Genomic DNA, 19,346 nt, shown 5'->3' with positions numbered 1-19,346 from the left:
GTATAAAAACTATTCCACCGCTAAGTTTTTAATCTTAATATATTTTAAGGATAGGTAAATATCTGATAAAAATAAAAATGAATTTCCAAGACTTTGTTTAGGTACGTGGTACGTGTCGTACTAGATTAAACCACAGTTCACGTAACCAAAGAACTTGCGTCTGGACCACACCTCTACTTTTCTTTGGTTTGAAGTCTTCCAGCAGGTATTTGCGGCATCCAGAGCATCGCTGATCTCTGCTTATACGATCTCATTATTTGTAATAGTGTTGTGAGCTTTGTGGGGTGCCTCTTTAAAAGCAATATCGGGGTCCGAGCACTGAGAGCAATCTGAGGCATTTTGTTAGGCAGTGTGAGCGCTCCATTATTTTGTGGTCTTCTGAACACAGGATTGCTAGAAAAAAAGACAGGTCTTGGGATTTTTCTGGTTCACAAGATAAGCATATTTGGCCAGTAATACTACCTATGTCACAGCACATTTGCTGTCAATCTGTATTTTTTTCTTCTATGTGAAGTACTGTAGACAAGGTGAATGTGGGGGGTTTTCTTCAATGAAAATACTGGTATTTGGATTTTTTTTAGAAAAGAGTTTATAGTTTGTTCTTTTAAACAAAAATGTAACCCGGTTTATGGTTATTAAGAAAAATACGATTATTTCAAAACCACAAAATGCGTAGTCAGTGTAGGTCGCTGCATTGCATATTCTCCTCATGGGCTTGTGAAATGGTTGTTGAGATCAGGCAGGTTGACCTGAATCAGCGCCTGTCATGAGCTAAGCTGGATGTCAGGTTGTATCTCTCACCATTTTTTACTTGTATTGATAGCAGACTGCCTTGACATGTGATCTGTTTAACCGAAAGTTTCTGCTTTAATAGTATTTATCGTGTGGATAAAACGTACCTATAAACTTGGATGATTTGATGGTAATACGTGGTAGGGTTCTAGCTAACTTGAGTTACCAGTCATACTTAATTCCGTATTTTCTTTAAACTCCTTTTGTAGTTCAAGAGCAGTTTTCAGCAGGTGGAACGCTGTGGTTTACAGACCTCACGGCACCAGATTCTACGTGGATTTTGCCGGTTTCGCTTGGGCTCGTGAATTTGCTGATAGTGGAGGTATGTTGGTGAAATAAATCGGATGATTGCAAAAGGATAATTCTTTTTGTAGAATTGTAAGACAATATTACCCGGTTATAAAACATGGTAACGTGAGGCCAGATTCAGGTTATCGCTGCTTTAAATGCACTGGGCAGAACTGAAAAATAACTTAATTTTTCTACCCGCATTTGGACGTGCGGGTGTCTCGTTTAGAGATAACAAATTCTGATGTGACGTGCCTCGGATACTTTATTGGCTTTGCTTGAGCCCAGTAAAGCTTAATCTTGACTCTGAAGTTTCTCTTAGGATGATGTTCTAATGAGCTTCCCGGGCGTTCAGCATCCGAAAGCACATGTGGGGTTTTTTGGTTTGTTCTTCACCCCCTCTCCTAATTATTTGTTGCTGCCTTGTGGCCAAAACTAACAATATTATGTGGTGTTTGTAATAAACTGAAAAAATTCAGAACTTGTTAAGATTGCTGGGGAGATAAATCAACTGAAACAGAAAAAGAAAAAAGTCTTTGTTTCCCGTTTTGGGGGGTGATTTAAAGGAAATATTTTTCTTCTTGATTTTTCTGTTAGGTGTTCTCATCAAACTCTAACCATCTGGATTTCATTCTTACTCCATTTTCTTCTTTGTCATGTGGACTGCAGCTGTCTTAAGAGAAAAAAAGTCAGTGTGAGACTGTAGACCTGATTGTGCTTTTGTTCAGTTGTCGATCAGTCGCTTCTGGTCTGTTTCCTGTTGGCAGCCTTTTCTCGGAGGGCTGTGCTTCAGGTCGAGGCCCTGGAACTTTGAGATACGCAAAAGTGGCTACTTAAAGCTATGTTACCTTGAAATGATTGTTAGGTACTCTGCTTGGTTGGTACCGTATTTTCTACGAAGGACTGAACACGTAAAACATCGAACAAGTTAAATGAAAGATTGTAGCAGTGTGTTAATTGAAATGGAGGATACAGAAGAAAAGTAATCGGTGACCAAGAGCGCTGGGTTACAGGGAACCCCGCTGTTGCCTTCTTTCTCGTTTTTAGTTGTTTCAAAATGATCTCGTTTCTAACTGTGGCTTTCTGCCGTTTCAGATCTTTGCTTCGCAAAAAATGGAAGTTTCCAGGTTCCAGAAGCTTGCTACGAATTTCTTCCGAGTGGTGTCGGTAGTAATGATCCCCGTCGCTGCAACGGTCCCCTCTGTAAGTACGGAGTCTTAATGGGGTGTCCCTTAACCTCTGGCTCTGGTATGTTCCTGGTGCTGGAAGAGCAGCCCAAATGCACGGTCTGTTTACCATGCTCTCTGTTACAGCATGCCCTAAAACAAATAAGATGTTTTGTCTATCGATACGTTTAAATTCTTAACATGTCTGGGAATATTTTTGCCCGAGAGGGAAGAATCGGTGAACTCATTGTTTTTAAACACCGTTTTTGCAAACTAGGGCTTGGAAGGATGTTCAGAGCAGGTTAGCATCCTTTTTGTCATCTCAGAAATGAGAGGAAAACTTTATATAAGGACATGCAGGCAAAGGTTTGCCAAGTGTTTGCTTACTGTAAGAGGAACATAGCGTACTTCTTAGATTGGGAAATTTTCCACAATCTTCTTAAAATACTTCTCATTTTTACTAGGTGTTCTGAATACTTTTGCAACTAACTCTCTAGTTGTCTGGCTCATCAACTTAGAGTCTGAAGTATAGAAGTTTAAGTAAGCTTAATATGAATTAATTGATGAACTGTTGTCAAACTTCAGTGTAGATGACTCTTTTTCCCAGAAGAGTTGAGAAAGAGTGAAAAATACGTTTGAAATGGAAGCCATTACTGTTATTGAGAGGAGTGGTTCTAGGTGAGTTGTTTTTCTCGACACCTGGGCGGAACCAGTGGCTGTGGTTCGTGAAGAGCTGCCGGAAACTGTAGCGCTTTCCTTGCGTCCAGGGAGGCTGAACTCGGTATGTGTATTTTTCTCGTTGCAGTCCATGGCGTTGTACTGGCTGTCCTCCAGCTTCGTGGGACTCGTGCACAACCTGTTGCTGCGTTCTCCGACCTTTCGTCGACTGTGTTGCGTACCAAGGACCAAATCGGAGTCGGCTACTCCTTACAGGGATATCGTGTCTGCCTTGACTGCCAAATACAGTTTTAAGAAATGACGTCATTTGAACTGTCGGAAGAGCTGTCCCACAAATGTTGCATGGGTAATTAAGTAGTGCTATTTTATTGAGATGTACTTATTTACTGTAAAATGTTGCAGCCGGAATTAATATTTATTTTCCAAATAAAGCGTTGACTGTCTGGCCATAAAGAGCGATTGTCCGGCACAAATGTGTGTTTATTGGGAAGTTTTGTTTCAAGGGTGGTTGTTCTGCAATTAGAATAGTCCGGTAGTACAGGTTTGTCTCCTGAGTTACTGTCAAGAATTGTGCAGATGAATATTAAGTAAAACTGTGACTCATCTAGGCTGCCTTCTTGTCGTGAAGCTGATCTGACCTACGGGCTAGCGAACAACGAGGTCTTGGTTGAGGGAAAAGGCTAGATGGATGGGTGCTGTAGTTACTGGTTTATTTTATTAAGACGCTGGTGCAGAGTGATTGGCCATCAGGTATAGTCATTCGATATCTGGGTGGTTCATAACAGTTCTGATAGGTAGTTTCCTGTAAGTGCAAAGTAAACTAGCTCGCTGTCAGTCTCTCGTGTGTTAGATTTGGAGTTAGGAGGAGAAGTTTCTTTTATCATTTCTCATGATCAGCTGTTGAGTGACAGTGTTCTGTCTGTATGTACTGAAATGAGGCAGGTAGCACCTTGAAAAAGAATGAATGGTGGTAAGAAACCAAATACTTCATTCAAGTGCATATCAAGTCTCTTTTTTAATGTAGGTCTTAAAGGTCAAGTGCTAATATTTTATCCCTTAAAGGACCCGTGGTTGATATTTTTTTCATGTAACCATCAGTGTCATTACATGTAGGCGCTTCCTGTGAGGGTGTTCAGATTCACATCTCGCCTCGCTCTGCCTACATCTGAAGTCAGCAGACAAACATGGGCGCGAAACTTCGGCGCGCGAACCTCCCTTCGCGCAGAAGCCTGTCCAAGTTCGGTCTCGTGAAAGGTCGTCTTTTTTTCTTAGAGAAGCAGAAATCAGAACAGAGGGCAAAGCATTGCTTGTGCTCTTTGCTCTCAGATGGTTGTCATAGTGCAGAGTCAGGATGATTCATGTTTTAACTGTTGAAGTTAGTGCTCATTAGTCTTTGATAATAGGAAGTGATTTTTAAAATAACTGGTTTTTTTTAAGTCATTAGAGAAAACTCTTTAGCCCTGGGAAAGAGAAGCAGATGGAATACCAGGCAGATGTAGACAGCAGTCACGTGCCTTTGTCGTGGTGGAAAGCATCTGTAGCCTTTTCTTTATTTCTCCTGTGAGTTTGTTTCCTGTCGCCCAGACCCCTGAGCGGAAGATGGGGCTGAAGGAGTTCGTCAAGGTTTGGCATGTAGATAGGGCAGGGATGTTTTTTCAAAAATGTTGTTTGCAACGAAATGTTCCTAATTTTCTGTCCTGATACCACGCTTCAAATTGTTTTTCAGTGGATGTTTTTCAGTTTTTCGCTAGGGGAATGCATGATATATTCTCTCGGGCTTACTTCAGAAGCGTAAAAAAATTCATATAAATTCTGTTTACTTATTGCATTTTATTTGAATGTAGTCTTGCCATACAGTTTTTCAGACTGCAATCTACCCGTTAGGATCGAATGACAGCACTAGCCTTTGGGCTTGGTTTCTCGCTGTAGAATTACGTAGTCTGCTGGCGGCAGGATGAAAGCCGGTTGGTATCCTGATCTGGCTGTGTTTATTCTGAAGAGTCGGGTCCTGGCAACGGCCCGGTAAGGTGACGAGGTGGAAGCGAAATCCTGCGTTTTCCTGAGGTGCCGGGTTGTAGAGGGGTGCAGCCTGCAGGTGAAGGGCAGTTGTTATTCCCTGGCAGTCCTCGAGGCCGCATCTGGATGCTCGGTCTAGTTCTGGGCTCGCCAGTACAACGCAGTGACGTCCTGGAGCAGATCCAGCGGAGGGCTGCTGAGCCGGTCAGGAGGCTGGAGCCCGTGATGTGCTGAGCGCGCTGGATTTCAGTTCAGAGATGGCCTTGCAAAGGGGGGGGGGGGTGGATCGCTGTCTACAAGCAGCTCGCGGGAAGTGCCAAAGGAGAGGGAGCCAAATTCAGCTCAGAAGCGCGTAAAAGAAGGATGAAAGACAACAGGGGCAAGTTGGAAGACAGAACGTTTCAGAATTGATATAAAAACCTGTTTTTTACCTTGAGGATGGTCCAACACCGGGTTTTCTGGAGGAATTGTGGTATCTGCGTCATCGGAGGTACTGGAAATGCCAACTGGGCGAGGCCCTGAGGAACCTGCTTTAATGGGCGCTGTATTGACCAGGGGGTTGGACTAGAGACCTCCAGAATTCCCTTGCCAGCTGCGTGGTTCTGTGATTGCGTTAGGGTCTTATCTGGAGAAAAATCACAAATTAAAACAAACAAACAAACAAAAACAATCCAAACATTTTTCAAGCATACAACTGGGAGCATATTCAGTATTATGGATGGTGTTTCACCAGTTACTGTGTCGGTCAAGACGAGAATGCAGTTAGCTGTTCCTGCACAGGTAATGCTGAAATTCTAGCAGCATCCCATCCTAAGAAGCAAGAGACTGATTGTAGCCTCGCATCATATCAGGGGCTCAGTGATCCTTTTATCTACCTATTTCTTCTTACGAATCACTGACTTGCACCTTTTCTTCCACTTGTATGTACAGTTTGTTTAATAATGTACTGTGTTAATTTTTTTAGAAAGGAGCAGCAATTGAAATCTAAAGTTGTGCTGTTCCAAAATATACCTAGTTCTGAATTCTAACTGTTGCTCAATATTGATTACTGTTTCCTTAAGACTAATGGCAAGCTTGCTACTCTGTAATAAGGTTGCTTTCCCCAAAAGACATTTCATTCCCTTCTGAGATTTCAGTTAGAGGTTGTAGTCTCATTTGCAAACATGTATGCTATTCTTTAAATACAGGAAAATAGGTTAGTTATTATAGTACGGAGGTTGGTATTTAAACTTGTGTTTTGTCTTTAGAGTTGTAGAACGGCTCGCACCACAATGTTGGCACCAAGTCTGGCTGCATGGAAGAACGATGCGATGAAGGTTGGTGAGATATAGGGCTCTTGATGTTGCTCTCGGAATTATAGAAAGAGTGACTTTGTATTCTTTGTCATCTCAAATAGCGTAGCAGGAGTTACTGAGGTGTAGGTGGTGGTTTGGTGTTTGTTTTTTTTTTTTGAGAGTTCAGGTGCTAAGTTTAGCAGTTGATAAATACACCGCAAAATAATCAAAGTTAATAAAAACTCAAAAGCGTATACAGAAGGACTGTAAGGTGTTAGATTTAATGGGAAATGGCCACAGATGTATGTTTTTAGAGTTAATGTAAGGGCAAGCAAGGTCTGGAATGTTTTCAAATGTAACTAAAATCTATTCAACTAAACCCAAACTATAAGGACTAATGGGAAAGCGCTCAGGAGGTGAGTTACTCCGCACTTCTGTTGTACTTGTTTCCTGCACTTTCCTCTGAAATACCTGTTTCTGGGTGCTGCTAGAGGCACTGGGGAGGATGATGGGACGCTGTTTGGGTAGAGCTGGAGCCGTTTGTGGCAGTTTTGGCACCGGAAACCTGGTAACTCGTGCCACACTTGGGGCTTTGCAAGTTGGAGTTCTGTGTGCTGATTCTGACCGGCTCCGGTGCCCTCTGTGATGGGTTAGTCTCTTTTGTCTCGTTTACTCCATCAGTGACATTGCCAAGAACACTAAATCACATTTAGAAAACATTTGCATTTGTTGGGCCGAGGTTCTGAGTTTGGAAACTATTTACGGACTGGTTTTTGTCCTTGCTGCTTTGATAAGTAGTCAGAGTCTGAGATATGAGGCTGGCATGGAAATGGTGTTTGTCTCACTTCTGTGTCCTTGATCCTCCATCTATCTGGTAGAATTCCAGGAAGACAGAAGCTATTTTGTGGTGGTGACATTATTATCCCTCCTCTCTGGAAGGGAGTTAAACATTGCTTTGGTGTTTACTATCGTTTCTGTGTTGGAAAAGAACTGTGTATTAGTAATAAGGATACGAGGTCAACAAAATCCCGTTCAGACTAAAACTGACAAGCAAAAAAAACCCTCATTAATTAACACATTATTTTTAAAAAGTAGATACGAGGTGAGACTCTCTAACTATTCAGCCCTTGCCTTTTAGAAAGACACTGTTCCGGAGTACTTTGGCCAAGGAGTTTCAAATGGGCCAACATCTGGTAAAATCCATGCAAGGCATACAACGGTTGATGACCTCTTTCGTGGCGTAGATAGTGTCACAAGTGAAGCTGCTCTTCTTCAGAAGCACAGACCGTAACAGAGGAACCATGGCATGTCACTGCGGAGAGCGTAGCACAGCTCCTGGTTTGTACCACTGACCTAACGCAAAGAATTTTGCAAAGAGGATTATGTTCCTTTGGAATGTCAGGTAGGGGGGCTCAGTTTTAACCTACCTGTTGCGAAGATAAGAATTCAAATTTCTTTGGCAATTCGGGAAAGCAATTGTACTTCTAATTTCAGACATACTGTGAGAGCAATTTCATTTCTTTTGAGATGTGTCTCACAGAAGGTGCTAGTTTCAGTGAAGTGGATCCCAGAGATAAATTTCATAGGGCTCTGAGTTTTGGTTACCTGCAGCTCCGTAAGTTTCCCAGGAGCAAATAAGCTGTGCCATGTGTCTCGTTTCGGCTGCTCAGATACTGAGGTGATACGATTCTGTCTTATCAAATTTAGCTGTGTTCAGAGTAAAGTTTGTAGCTTTTGTTGCAGTTTAGTGATCTGTATGGCAAAATAAGAGGGGCACCTATGTGTGTGTGTGGGGGGGGAAGCAGAAATTCTGTGCTTTTCAGAACTCTTGTTGGTTAAACGGAAAATTTTGATAGGGTTACAAGTTGACAGTTCATAAAGTTATTTCCTGAAATACCCTGGCTCTCAAAATAAGGAAGACTTGTTCTATCATTACCCAACGCACACGAAGGAACTGTTCCTCTCACCTATTCCTATTTGTGTAGGCTAACATTAGAGAATCTAGGCATTTTCAGGATCTTCTGTTTAGTCAAAAATTCAACATTAGTGCAGTGCTGCTGCTTTGTCTTTGTCAGAAATGTTAGCAATTTTGTATAAGACTTATTTTGTTAGGTGTCCCTCAAGTAGAGGGGGAAGGAAGTGGATCAGAGGAATGTTTTGGGTTGGTTTGTTGTTGTTTTTTCTTCTTCACTCCCTTCAGCCCCTGAATGCGGAGGTACGTACGGAATTTGTCATGAAAGGGAGTGCTGAGAAAAAAAACTGCTTAAGGACAGTCTGCACAGTAGTGGTCCATTCATTGGCTGGCATGAGGCAGCAGATCGGAGTAACTAAGGGTGTTTTTGTTTGTGGAACAGATAGAAACAGCGATCATTATGGAATAGACATTGTAATTCTTCCCTTAAAAAAAAAAAAAAAAAAGCACTGATAGCTCTTACTAGTATTTTTATTTCTGAATTGTGTAGCTGTTGCCCTGGCATAATGCAAGTTGGCATGCTGCTTCCATCCTAAATGCAGACTGCGGTTCCTCATGTCTCGCCCCACACCCTTGCGCTGCAGGAGCTGCTGTAACTCAGTTGCGCTCTGCCGATGGAAGAAGTGTTTTAACCTTTCGGTTCATCGCTGGAGTAGATAGTGACTCAGGTCTCAAAAATTTCTACATTTGATTAAATTAATGGTATCTGTCAAAATACTCGCTAACAACAAGTTTGCTGTAAAATAAAAACAAGCTTCTAATTTATGTACAGTTTCTGAACTTCAGTCGGTAGATCCTGCTCCACAGGTGCTTTAAATACTTTCAGTACAATCGGAAGCACTGGAATTTCTAAATTGTTTCTCCTAGCATTGCTGAAAAAACACCCAAAAAGTAGAAGTAAGTACCATAAACCCCAGGAATCTCTTGAGAACATTAAGCTGACCTTGAAACAGTAGCAGAAATAAGTAAAATTCAGTAACTGTTTCTACTCTGCCTCACTGGATGAAAAATCTGCAAGAAGGGATTGTTAAGTAACATCCCAGGCATGAAAGAAGGTTCATGGATTTCAGCCACAAAACTGTCCGAAAGCCGTGGAAGAAAAAAGAGGGGACAAACGGTAAAAGAAAGTGTAAGACGGGAAGTAAGTGTTCTGCTCGGGGTTGAAGGCATCGGCGTGCCTCAGACAGGCGGCAGTCTTGTCTGCGAGCTGGTACCGCGTGCCCTTAGTAAGCAAGAGAGGACAAGGCGGGAAAGGGGCAACAAGTATTTTTGTTGTTGAGAGACAGCGTGTATACCTTCAGACATACATGTCTACGCACCCCCACACCCTTCCTATCTTTCTTTTGCCATTTCTCCACAGTCGGGTGAGTTTAAGAGAACAGTTTTATGTTTGATAATTTTCAGATTAAAAGCAGTGGCAGTTGAGCAACTTGAACTCAAGTAAGAAAGCATTACCGCTGTCAGAGTGCGCTTTTTCCAGATTATTTCTGTTTGAGTTAAAAGCAGCGCTGATACTGAGGGCTGAATAATCATGCTTAGGTCCTGAAAGAGAGCCGTAATTTGTGTTTCAACATCACGAGACGAAGAAAATCATGTTGTTCCTTGAAGTTTGTTTCTAGTTCTGTATTAATTGGTACTTGAACGCTTCTCTGTAGCTGTAAGAGCTGTACGCTGACAGACCTAAAACAAGACCTGAGCTTCTCGTGTAGATAGGTAAGTCACAAGTAGGCGACCTTGCTTTGCAGGCACCGGTGGTTTAAACGGGTAAGAGCGAAGAGCAGAAGTGAGCTCGGAGCACTCAGTGGTTTATTAATATCAAGACCCGACCTGCTCGGCGTGAGGAATAGCTGTGTGGCACTGCGAGACTGAACATAACGTTTTGTTCTGTAGCTTGCTTGCTTGTTCCGTAATTTTTGTCCCTTTCTCCCATATTAACTGCGCTTCCTGGAAGTATCTTGAAGCATACCTGAAAACAGTGATGAGCTGTGCTTGTACACCCGTCCGGATATTATTTTTTAACTAGTAAGAGAAATGAAATCCCAAACCGGAAACTATGTTTTACCTAAATTCCCTAGATTTCATCTCTGTTTAGGGAAAAGAACCAGGAGAATGCTCCATTTCAGAGGGATCAGCCTCCTAACCTGTTCTCCTAGACCTTCAAATTCACATTAGTTAATCATACGTTATCCATGTGTCTCTGAATCCTCCTTTTCTGCCTTTAATTTATAAATGCCTGCTTTTCTCTATTTTTTTTCTTGACTAGAAGCACTTTAATAATTGTGTAGACTTAATATGGAGATGTGTATGTGGATTTTTAAAGTTTTGGTGTGAGTATATGTCCTCCTTACCCCCAAAACTGCAATGTTTCTGAATTTAAAGCGCTATGATTTTAAAATAGTTTCAGACTTGTGTGCTTTGTGTAAATACCGAGTTTCTTCTTTGTTAAAATGAAGAGTAAGGAATTCATGATTTATTTTAAGTTTTTAAAAGATTGCAAGTTATTATTTTGATCGGAACTAAATTAACAAAGAATCGGGAGCAAAATTTTTAACATAAAAGGTGAAGCAGTTATTTCAATAGCAGTGATAGCTTAGTGCAACTGAAGGAGAACTAACTGCGCCGTATGCTTACCAGTTCCGTTATTTGTATGTGTTCGGCCTGCCGCTGTTTTCCTGGGTCAGCCACTTAACCGTTTGTTGTGTGACGGAATTGTAGAGTCCTGTTTCTCCTACGGGTGCTTTGTGGCCCCGTGGCAACCGTATTTCGGCTTTTGAAAGGGTATCAAAAGTCAGCTTCCTATATGAGCACACTAATTGGTACCACTAACAGTATGTTGCAGCGTCCTGCCTCCTGTACAGCTCTATGCCCATACAGTCGTAACTTTACAGGTCGGGATGAGATACGGTTTCTGACTGAGAACAGCGATTCTGGAGAGAAAGTGCAGGTGTCATTGTACTGACAAAGCTGCGCTTGTACAGATTTGGCTGGTTCAACTGTGGAGATGTTTTCACTCTCCGGTTGTGAATCTCCGAACATCAGTGACCTAGCTACATCTGTGTGCTGCCAGGATATTCTTATGCCAAAAAAAAACCTGCCGTGTGTGAAACTGCAAGTTGAACGAGGCAGCGAAAAGCTCTTACCTGACGATATCTAACAACTCAAAAACCCCAGGTAAGGAGGTCGTGGCATGGGGTCAGAATTGATACGATAAAGCCCTTTCCAGGGTTGCATCAGATGTAGGAAATTGTTTCTAGATTTTCAGAGGGTGTTTTGAGATCTTTCTGAATGTCATACTGTCATTTTGTCTCAGCTGAAGGTATTGGAGAAGAAGGACTACGTGCAAAGGTGGAGTGAATTTTTGGCTGGTAAACTGGCAGTAGGGGGAGCTGGTGCTCCGTGCAGCCCAAGGAGAAAAGTCCCTTCGGCTTCCTCAGCAGGGTTAATCTGAGAGGGGTTCGCCTTTCCAGCTTGGGAGCAGGGCATGCTGAAGGTTCTGGGCAGGGCTTTAAACCAGATACAGCTCTTTTGTAGCAAAAAGATAGCCTGGGCTTTCTTGGGCAGCAGAAAGAGGGCCTTGAAACTGGTGGCTGAGAAGTACCTCAGGCAGGTCAGCAGCTCTGGCGGGACACCAAACGCGTAGTACGTGAAATTTGCTTTGTTAGATTTGCTCTTCTTTCCGGTGTATTTGAAAGTCTGCTGCTTTTCAAGGTTTGAGTCACCCTAGTGTGCGGAGGAAGAAGCATCTTTGTTTTCTTTGGTGTTACGTCCCTGCTGGAGCAAGCAGTACGTGGCACATACATGTAAAGAGAACCAGCGTATTTAGTAGAGTTATGTGCAGATATAGAGATACAGGTACACCATATGTTTCCTTAAATATATATTCCTACGTGCAGATAATAGTGTGTATGCTGAAGAGCCAGCAGATCCTTGTCATGGGAAAGGCACGCGTAATGGCTCCCCGAGCCAGTATTAGTCAGGCACCGATTTAAATGTGGGACTCGGTTGCCAGCTGTACTAAGCGTTTATATTAAATGCGTTGTAACAATTCATTTGCTATGTTGGGTACCATTTGCCTGGTTCTTGTTTATTTCTGAAATCCCCATGGATCCATTTGTGGCAGGAAGACTGCTGTGCTGAACTCAAGCCCGCTTATTCCTAGCCTTTGCCTGGGATTTTTGTGAGCTATTTTCTCTATCGCAAACAGTCCGTTCCAGGTCTGAGCAAACAGCACACCATAGGTAAGTGTGGGCGTTTGTATACAGGTGGAAGTTTTCACCTGCGTAAAACTTAAGCATGAATTTTTAGTGCTGTTTGAGCAACATGCGGGTGCAGTAGTTGGTTAATCTAAATGCTCAGTTCTCCATTTATTCCTGTTTGGTTCACACTCTTCTAATTCCGTTTACCACATAAAGTCGCACACGAGGTTTGGCAGTGCCAGGTAAAAGAGAATAACGTTCCTGCAACAAATGTATTTGGAGGTGGATTTCTTATAGCATTATTTTGGGTGAAACCTGAGTCTGGAAGAGGGTTGTGGAAATCGTGCAGGTACCTAGGAGGGAGGCTAAACTCAAGGAACTGAAATCAGTCAAGTCATGTTCAAGTAAGTACAAGCTCCATGAACGGGTTCTGTTCTGATAGAACTCAAAATTGCTGAAATATCCTGGTGCAGATCCCGTATGGAGCAGAAGCTGGAGCCTTCAGTGTCTGTGCTGCTTTTCTCTTCCAAAGGCGTAATGCGCAGCACGCACGGAAACTTCCCAAGCCATTGTGAAGTGTTCATTAACACTAATGCAACACAGAAGATAATTCTGCGAAGGCAAGTCGAGAGGACATAGGGCGAAAATGAGAGAGAGGTAATAAAAAAATCTTGTTTTGTTGCTAATATTTTCCATGTACAATGGAAAAAAAAAAAAAAAAAAAAGCCCCATTTCCAAACGCACTTGGATTTGCCCCCGCCTAGCCAGTGCAGGTAGGGTTTCCTTTACATGCATATAGCCCGGAGAGCCTACTCAGGCACACGCTGCTTACTCACCTTCTTGGTTTAGGATGAATGACATCTAAAAGCCTAAGTTTTTTTACAGCTCACGTATGTTTCATTCTGGGTCTTGAAAATACAATCTAAACTTTGAAAATTGGGCTGCGATGCTTGTTAGCTTTAGTAGTTTTGACCTGGAAAAAGGCTGCGTGCCCAAAAGCTTACCTCCTCTCTCAGCCATGGCGATTACTCTGTTAAAATATATTGTCTGCACTAAAATCCTTGTCTTGACGTTTGATGCTGTTTCTAGCAAAGAGGATCAGAGCTTTGCTGTTTCCCTTCCTATGATGTATGCCTATGGTAACGTAATTCTTTGGTTTTCAGTCCATGTGGATGAGAGAAGGATGGAGCAGAGAAAGATACAAGGGTCCGTCTCGGGCCGAACGAGCCTGCCAGCTGCGGCCGGGAAGCAGTCCCAGTAAGGCATCTGCTCCGTCCTTTACGCCGACCTTAGGAGCGAGCAGCCTTGCGAGCTGTCGTGTCGTGTGAGAGGGTGTGCTTTCTGCACATGAGCAAGCGGAGGTGGATCTCTGGAGGAGAAATCAGAAAAGCCATTGCTGTGTTTTCTGAGAAACAAAACTGAAGTGTCTTGAGAAAGTCTGTAGAGTATTCTTTCTGAAGGACACCATGTTATTTAACTAACGTGATACACAGCTCTGTTTGGCTTACCTGTTTCTTCACCTATTCTGCAAGCTTCCCGTTCCGGCTTTACTAAAACGAAAGAAATTGTAAGTAAATTACCAAAACCTGCTCGTAATAAAAGATTTGAGATTGTAGAAAGGAGGAGGGAGTTTCCTTCTTAACGTCCCTCTGCTTATTAGCTTGAATTACTGTAAGAAAGATGAGTTGGTCAAGGTCAGGCTCAAGATGCGACTGTCAGTGTAACGGAACACCCTTTACAGGGTGCTAGAGGGGCGCGCTGTTGCTGCCAGAGAACTTGATACTTTGCCAGTCCACCTGGTTGTTCTTTGCGGTCGTTCTAGTGGGGAATCCAAGTTCTTAATTCAAAGCTGAGTTGCTAGGGTGGATTCCTTGAAGGGCAAGAATTTTTTCAAGGGCAAAGTGTCATTTTTGGCACTTCGGTTCCATGGTTTCTGGAAAGAAAAAAGTGCTTAAGTATTTTTGAATGTGGTGCTGTACAGACGGAGGTGTTCAAGCTATCGGTGGTGGTGGTAGCTGTTGGGCTCTCAGGGTTCTAAAATCTAGGGCAAGCCGGCAGGCCTCAGATCAAAACGTTTTTCTTCTTCTGTCTTTCATCTTGATGCTGTTTCAGAGCTTAATCAACCCATCCCTTTGCAGTGTACACTGCTTTTCCACCTCATTGCCGTGTCCCTTTGAAGTAACCCAGTGTTTAACACTGCTGATGTTGAAAATAAAGAGAAGAGCTTGCTAGCTGCTCGCTCTTTGTGGGCTGAGGATGCCACATGGAAACTGGCAGGTGTTGGGACAATCCCTCTGACCGCCGGGTTGTCTTTGCAAAGCCATCCGTTTATGCAGCCATGTGGCCAGCTGGCAGGGGGACTCCTCTTTTTTTTTTTTTCCCTTGTTGTTGTTGGACTACCTGTATTTAATTGATTTGACTTATTTCTAACGGTAAATAAAATACTCCTCGTTCCTTTGAAGTTCAGCATAGTGCTAAGAGTGACAGCAGCTGCTGTTCTCCTGCGGGAGGGTTGCTCTGTTTTTGAAGTTTGAGGGATCACAAGTTAGTATTATCTTAAAAGAGCAGGGAACGGGCCAATGGGGAGTTTGCACCAGATAAAAACTGGCAGGGAGAAAGTCCTTAATCCCTTTTTTTTTTTTTTTTTTTTCCATTTTTTTTTTTTCCCCTTCTATTTTGTAGATTTGGGACTAGTTTAGGCCATGATGTCATAACGTTACAACTAGACGTTGCTGGATCTCTCAGCAGTACGAGCGTGGTCTGGATCAAGCCGGACTATGCAATTGCATTTCTGTCAAATTAGAGGACACAAATACGGAGTTTGTGCTGATGTCGGGGCCTTTTCTCGCCAGCATCGTGCCAGCTGTGGGAGGACGGATGGTACTAGATGTAGCAAAGCGTCACAAAAAGACACTACGTGCTTCAGGCCCGAAGGTACAAAGTTAACCTGCCAGAAACTTCTGGACGCACGTGAATCGGAAGAGTGAGTTCATGATAAGGGGCCGGTGCTTTTGTCGCTGTGATGTTTTGGATCGATTTTTGGTGCACGCGACGATCCTATGGTGCTATGGGCTTTTGGTTTGGGTAGGGGTTTTTTAAGAAGCCTGTGTAAGTTAGGTACCAACTTCAGTGCGGATTAAGGTGAGCGCACGCATCCCCGTGTTCCTTGATTTAAAGAGTTGAGCTTCACAGACTCATTTGTCTAACTGCCAGCTGATAATCTGAATGCTTTAATTATCTTTGCAGTTGAAGTAACAGTAAATAATGTTTTTTAACCTACTTTATTTAATATAATTCCCTACTTTTGTTTCAAAGAAAAAAGGTAAGAGTCCTTCAGGAGAGACCGCTGCTGCTTCATTTATAGGGATTGGGCTCCTGGATGAGGGTAATACTAGCCCCAGAGCCTGGATGGCTTCCCTTGTCTGGGGAAACGAGGGTCCCCCCTGGCCGGGGAGGATGCCTCTCTGGGCCTCCTTGCAAGGGGACAGAGGAGAATTTGCTGCCGTGTGTAGGGTCAGATACTTAAACTTGGTAAGCACGCTCTCCATTACAGTTACTTTGCCAAATTCTTCATTGACTAAATTATTCGGTGTTCTGTGGTTTTGCGCAGGAGTAGGTAAAACAGTAGTAAAAATGATGTCTCTGCTTTTACTTGGGTCCGTGGTGGAAAAGAGCAAATAAATCTGCAGTATTATCCGCTGCAGTGCATGAGAACTGGAATTTAAGCCTATGATTTTCATTTAACTTCATACTTAGACTGGTGAATTAAGACCATCATCATCTCTCTGAAGTGGTTCAAGTCCGTTCCACGTGCTGCTGATAGGGGGAGGCGAAGGACCAGGTAGACTGGTGTAAATCGAAAGAAGCTACTAGAAATCACCAAACCTTTTCCTCTGAATTTTAAGCATTATGTTTGAGCCATTTTATTTAAGTTTTTTTTCGTTCAAACTAATCCCCAATGTTTGTTTTCTGATTATTTATTTTTCCGGCGTAGCGTGATAAAATACACTGAAGTGCATTGTCTTATTATTTGCTTACATACGTTTTAGCTTGTTTGCAGGGTATGTGATGAATCACTGGGACACAACAATAGTTTGTCCTGGATCGATTAAATTTATGTGATTTGCAGCCCCTGGAAAATGTGGGACAAATACTATGAATTTCCAAGTTTTCAGATGGATAATTACTGTTTTTACAAAAAGCCAACATGCTTCTGGGGATTGGCAAACGTTTTCACAAAAACAAGTAACAAACATAATTCTGTACTCCTGGAGCAAACCGATGGGCGAGCGATGGGATGTTAAATGCTGGGGAGCCGGTTTCGGTGAAACAGCGCGCTCGTTGGCGCTGAAGATGATGCGGAAAGGTCCCTCTGCTGTTTAATCTGTGTCACCTCTTCACGCAACGATGGAGGCTTTTTTTCTGAAGGATCTCAATTCTCCCGAAGTGCCAGATAATCCTTCCTGCTCTGAAAACTGTCCCATTATTACAGTCCTCAGATGTTACAATGATTGGAGTGTAAAAGACGGACTAGGGAAGCTAGCAGCGAGGAATTCTCTCGTTTCTTGCAGGTTCCAGGGGGAAAACTTAACATGTAGCAAATGGTCCTGACTGGCCTGGAAAGCAACCTGCCATCGTTGGCATTCCTACAAGGTAAGGATGGAGGAAAGTTGAGGATGCCGGTCCTCGTGCCATCCTTCAGGAGGGAAGGATTTGTGGGGGGACCTGTCGTGCTTCCTTTTGCCTGGAAGCCCGTACCCTCTGTTCACCCGCTCGCACCCTTCCAGCTCTCGCGCTGGGATGCCACGGCAGTCGGCTGTTTCCAGTTTAGCGTTCTGCAGATGAAGCCCAAAGGCGTTTAAATTCTGGAATTTCATGTTCTCACTTCCTGGAACGAGTATGGTGCGGGCAAGAGTCTCAGTTATTTGTTTAGATCCCCAAGATGTAAGCAAGGCTTTTATCCTGTGCTTGGAGTGTTCCTCGAGCTCGGAGTGTTCATCTCCTGCAGACAGCAGATGTTGGAATACAAGCGTGTCCCTGCAGATTGCGGTCTTGACCATGGCAAGCATAACAGCAATTACATCTTCCCAGCTCCCAGAACCCATGGTACTCAAATCCCTTATGAAAACAATGGAGTGTCATACTGTACGCTCTAAAGCTGAATAATACCAGGCCTTTTTAGGCCTGGAAAGAGGTAGGGAAGGAAAACCCATTTACCTGTGCCAAGTACCCTGCCTGGGCCGCCGCCTTTTATTCACAGCTGGTTTAGTCTCTCGGGGTGGAAGGTGCTTTTCCAGGGAGATTTGTCACAGGACACCGGGAGCTGTATGTCGTGTCTTAACTTGACCTAGGAACGGACGAGCAACGAACACAGACCCTGAAACAGAGGCTGGGGCCTGTTTTCTCGTACTGCTCTGCAGGTACCGCCAACGTAGGTCGTCGGGGCAGCGCAGCCCGAACGGCGCGAGGGGATCGTACAGCTGTAATCGGCCGCAGCTATATCTCTGAAACACGCGAAGCGGCATGTAAAGGAAAGAAGGATGCAAGGCTCTTTGTGGCACTGTTGAAGCATGTGACTTCCACCATTTCGAGTAAATCTGCCCTTGCAGAATTAAGGAAATTTCTTCGGCTTCTCACTAACTGTTTTCCACTGCCTCATTCTTGCAGGCCCCATTTTGTACTGGGGAATATTAGCAGCAAGAAACAGCAGCTTCTCTGTGGAAGGTGGAACTGCTGAAAAGAGCTTTATTTATAGCAGAAAGGAACCTCTGATACTGATGTTTTTCCATATACAGTAATTGCGGTCAAACTTGGGATAAGAGGCTGCATAGGTATTACTTAGACTAAACGACCTGTCTTTCTGTAATCTGAATTCCGCATAAATATTTGCTTCATTTAGGTTTCATCCTAGATTTAGCCTGCCTGAGAAAAAGCGCGTATATTTACCAAACCCGTTGGCAGGGGAGCACTGGAAGTTCTGTTAGGAAGAGTTTGCTATGTGCTTGAAGCGAAAGGAAACTGCCATTTTGCTGTTTGACTGGATCCGTGTGGAGCATTTGTATCAGTATAAATATTGCTGATAAGAAGCTAATGATTTTTTTTCTCATGGAAATAACTCTATTTTTAGAGCGATGCACTTGGATTCGGTTATCGGTGTTTAACTGCATACATACCTAGAGAGTTAGCTGGGGGAGCGTCCGAGTGCTCTGGTGTGGTTTAACTGTATCCACATACAAAGATAGCGAAGGTGGGCACGCACCCTTTTTCTTTCACCAAGATCGCGTAATCAGTCTTTTTGTGCAAAGCATTCGAACGCAATATCGAGCGTAATCCACTGGTAGACCAGTGGTACTGCTCATCTTGGATGTTCTCACTGACGTCTGTTCCGTGCTGCAGCCTGTATCTCTGCTGCTTCGATCGTATGTATCCATAAGGCACATTCTTGTGGCAGCGTTTCTGGAAATGAGTGACTTCTGAAATGTTTTTCGTCCCAGCTTGCAGAAGAAACGGGAAGAGAATGTCCTGTCGTGGGTGGCCCTGCCATCCTCCGCTCAGAAGGTAAGGATCCCAAGCTATAATGTACATAACCTTCCTTGGGAATTGCCTAGGATATTCGAGGTCAAGGAATGCTATTGTCTCGATAAACAGTAAGGAAAATGGGATTGTTACTCTGCTACTGCTGTTCAGCTTCTAAATCTTCTCGCCTTTCCTCACTGTGGGTCTTGCCAAGCCTTGCAGCTGCTTCCTCGGGCTCTGCTGAGCTCCACCAAGAGACTCGGCAGAGAAGAAGAATTTCTGCAGCCCAATAATTGATCTGTAACAGGAAGAGCCATTACTACGGCTGATTTGTATCAAGCCTTCTGTCAGTAGATGGAAGGCAGGTGTAGGAGAAATTAATATCCCCGCCAGAGACTACACTGTCTCGCCTCACTGGTGAAAGAATGCAATTGATTTCAAAGAAATC

General features: G+C 43.4%; 1 protein-coding gene across 3 annotated transcripts in view; it reads left to right on the top strand.

Moving 5' to 3' along the window:
• COX18 (cytochrome c oxidase assembly factor COX18) overlaps window positions 1-19,346 on the top strand; it is a 34,273-nt gene that overhangs the window by 2,718 nt on the left and 12,209 nt on the right. Inside the window, exons 4-7 of one of the 3 annotated variants that reach the window (XM_087737692.1) lie at window positions 1,002-1,114; window positions 2,176-2,283; window positions 3,052-3,270; window positions 6,188-6,256. In XM_087737692.1, the coding sequence (XP_087593818.1) occupies window positions 1,002-1,114; window positions 2,176-2,283; window positions 3,052-3,225 (395 nt within the window). In that variant the 3' untranslated portion in view covers window positions 3,226-3,270; window positions 6,188-6,256. Of the gene's footprint in view, window positions 1-1,001; window positions 1,115-2,175; window positions 2,284-3,051; window positions 3,381-6,187; window positions 6,257-19,346 lie in introns of those variants that run through there. The other 2 variants (XR_015700058.1, XM_087737693.1) reach the window with 2 other exon arrangements.

This window comes from Nipponia nippon, unplaced genomic scaffold (genome assembly GCF_047370975.1).
Source record: "Nipponia nippon isolate SJK-2023a ecotype South Korea unplaced genomic scaffold, ASM4737097v1 scaffold_6, whole genome shotgun sequence".
Taxonomy (NCBI): Eukaryota; Metazoa; Chordata; class Aves; order Pelecaniformes; family Threskiornithidae; genus Nipponia; species Nipponia nippon.
The sequence above is the reverse complement of the archived record's forward strand: the minus strand, read 5'-3'. Positions and strand labels throughout refer to the sequence as shown.